This window comes from Gracilinanus agilis, chromosome 2 (genome assembly GCF_016433145.1).
Source record: "Gracilinanus agilis isolate LMUSP501 chromosome 2, AgileGrace, whole genome shotgun sequence".
Classification (NCBI taxonomy): Eukaryota; Metazoa; Chordata; class Mammalia; order Didelphimorphia; family Didelphidae; genus Gracilinanus; species Gracilinanus agilis.
Window position 1 is genome coordinate 225,385,383 of NC_058131.1, and position 1,346 is coordinate 225,386,728.

At 59.3% G+C, this 1,346-nt stretch overlaps 1 protein-coding gene across 4 annotated transcripts in view; it reads right to left on the reverse strand.

The window, feature by feature from the left end:
* Nucleotides 1-446, reverse strand: part of SPAST (spastin) — a 100,113-nt gene extending 99,667 nt beyond the window's left edge. For all 4 annotated transcript variants that reach the window (XM_044663696.1, XM_044663694.1, XM_044663695.1 and 1 more), the window contains exon 1: nucleotides 23-446. In XM_044663696.1, coding sequence (XP_044519631.1) covers nucleotides 23-446 — 424 coding nt within the window. The remainder of the gene's footprint in view (nucleotides 1-22) is intronic.
* Nucleotides 447-1,346: the final 900 nt, after the last annotated feature.

Here is a 1,346-nt window from a genome sequence, read left to right on the forward strand (position 1 = left end):
CCCCCCCCCCGCCCCCAGTTACCTTTCTCATCCTCGTCTATGCGCAGGGCGAAGGAGATATACTCGAAGGCCTGCTTGTGAAAGGCGCGGACCCGCTCGGCCTCCCCGCCCGCCGGCACTGGTGGCGGGGCCGAGGCCGAGGCCGCCGCCGCTGCCCCCGGCCCAGTGGCGGCCGTGGCCGCCGCCCGGGTGCTCCTCTTGGCGGCCATGAGGGCGCGGGAGAAGCGCTGGCAGAGCCACACGAAGAGGAGCCCCAGGTGGAAGGCGACGAAGCGGAGCAGCGCGAAGGCGGCCAGCAGCGGGTAAGAGAAGTAGAACAGGTTCCGCTTATGCGGAGACGGCCCGGCGGCCGCGGGAGGGGCGGGGCCCGCGCAGGGGGGCGGGGGCCCAGCGGGCGCGGCACTGCCGGAGCCTTTCTTCTTCCCTTGGCCGCCCGGAGAATTCATTCACGGCCCCCACTGCCGCCGCCGCCATAACCCGCTGTCGGCGACCGAGCGGCGGCGGTGCTGGTACTGGCGCTGCAGGAAAGAGGAGGAGAAGAAGGGCAAAGCAGCAAATCTGGCTAGCGGTCAGGGGAATCTCCAGAGCTCCAGCTACCTCCACTACACGACCCGCCCCGCCCCTTCCCTCGGACTGGAGCGTCACCTCCCTCTTTCTGAAACCCTCCCCAGCAGGTTTTGGTGTCAGGGATCTGTCCCAGTCCCGCCCCGCCCTCCTCTCTCACGGCCACAGACTCAAGCAAAGGCACAGTCGCGCGCACGTCCTGTCCTCTCTTTCTCCTTTCATAGGCTGCCTCTGCGAGGCGGACACGCGCACGTTCCATACGATCTTAGCCTCCGTCTCTCACGGGCGTGCCTCGGTCTTTGTTGACAGGAGCTCCCGCGGTGCGCTTGTGCAGCCTCCCCTTCATCCCCACCCACATTGTCTAGGCCCCGCCTTCTCTGAAGCTGAAACTCTCGGCGTCCTTTGTAGTCCTTTGGGACCAGCCTGAACTCGGAATTATCTTTACTTGTTGGTTCTTTGTCGATTAATGCTAACTGGCGTTTCTGAGTTCTTTAAGATTGACGAAGAGTTTTCCGTAATCTAATTTGAACCTCACCACAATCTTATTTTTGTCCTCTTTTTTCTAATATGTAAACTTGCCCAAAGTTAATTAACTAGCATTTATTAAGTACCTACTACGTGTGAGGCGCCATGCTATGCACTGGGGATACAAAGAAAAGATTTTTAAAAATAGTCCCTCCTCTCAAGGAGCTTACAGTGTAATCAGGAAGACAACATGCAAAAACCGTGTATAATCAAAATAAAGTGGGGGGTAGTCTGAAGGAAGGTTTTAAGATACTGGA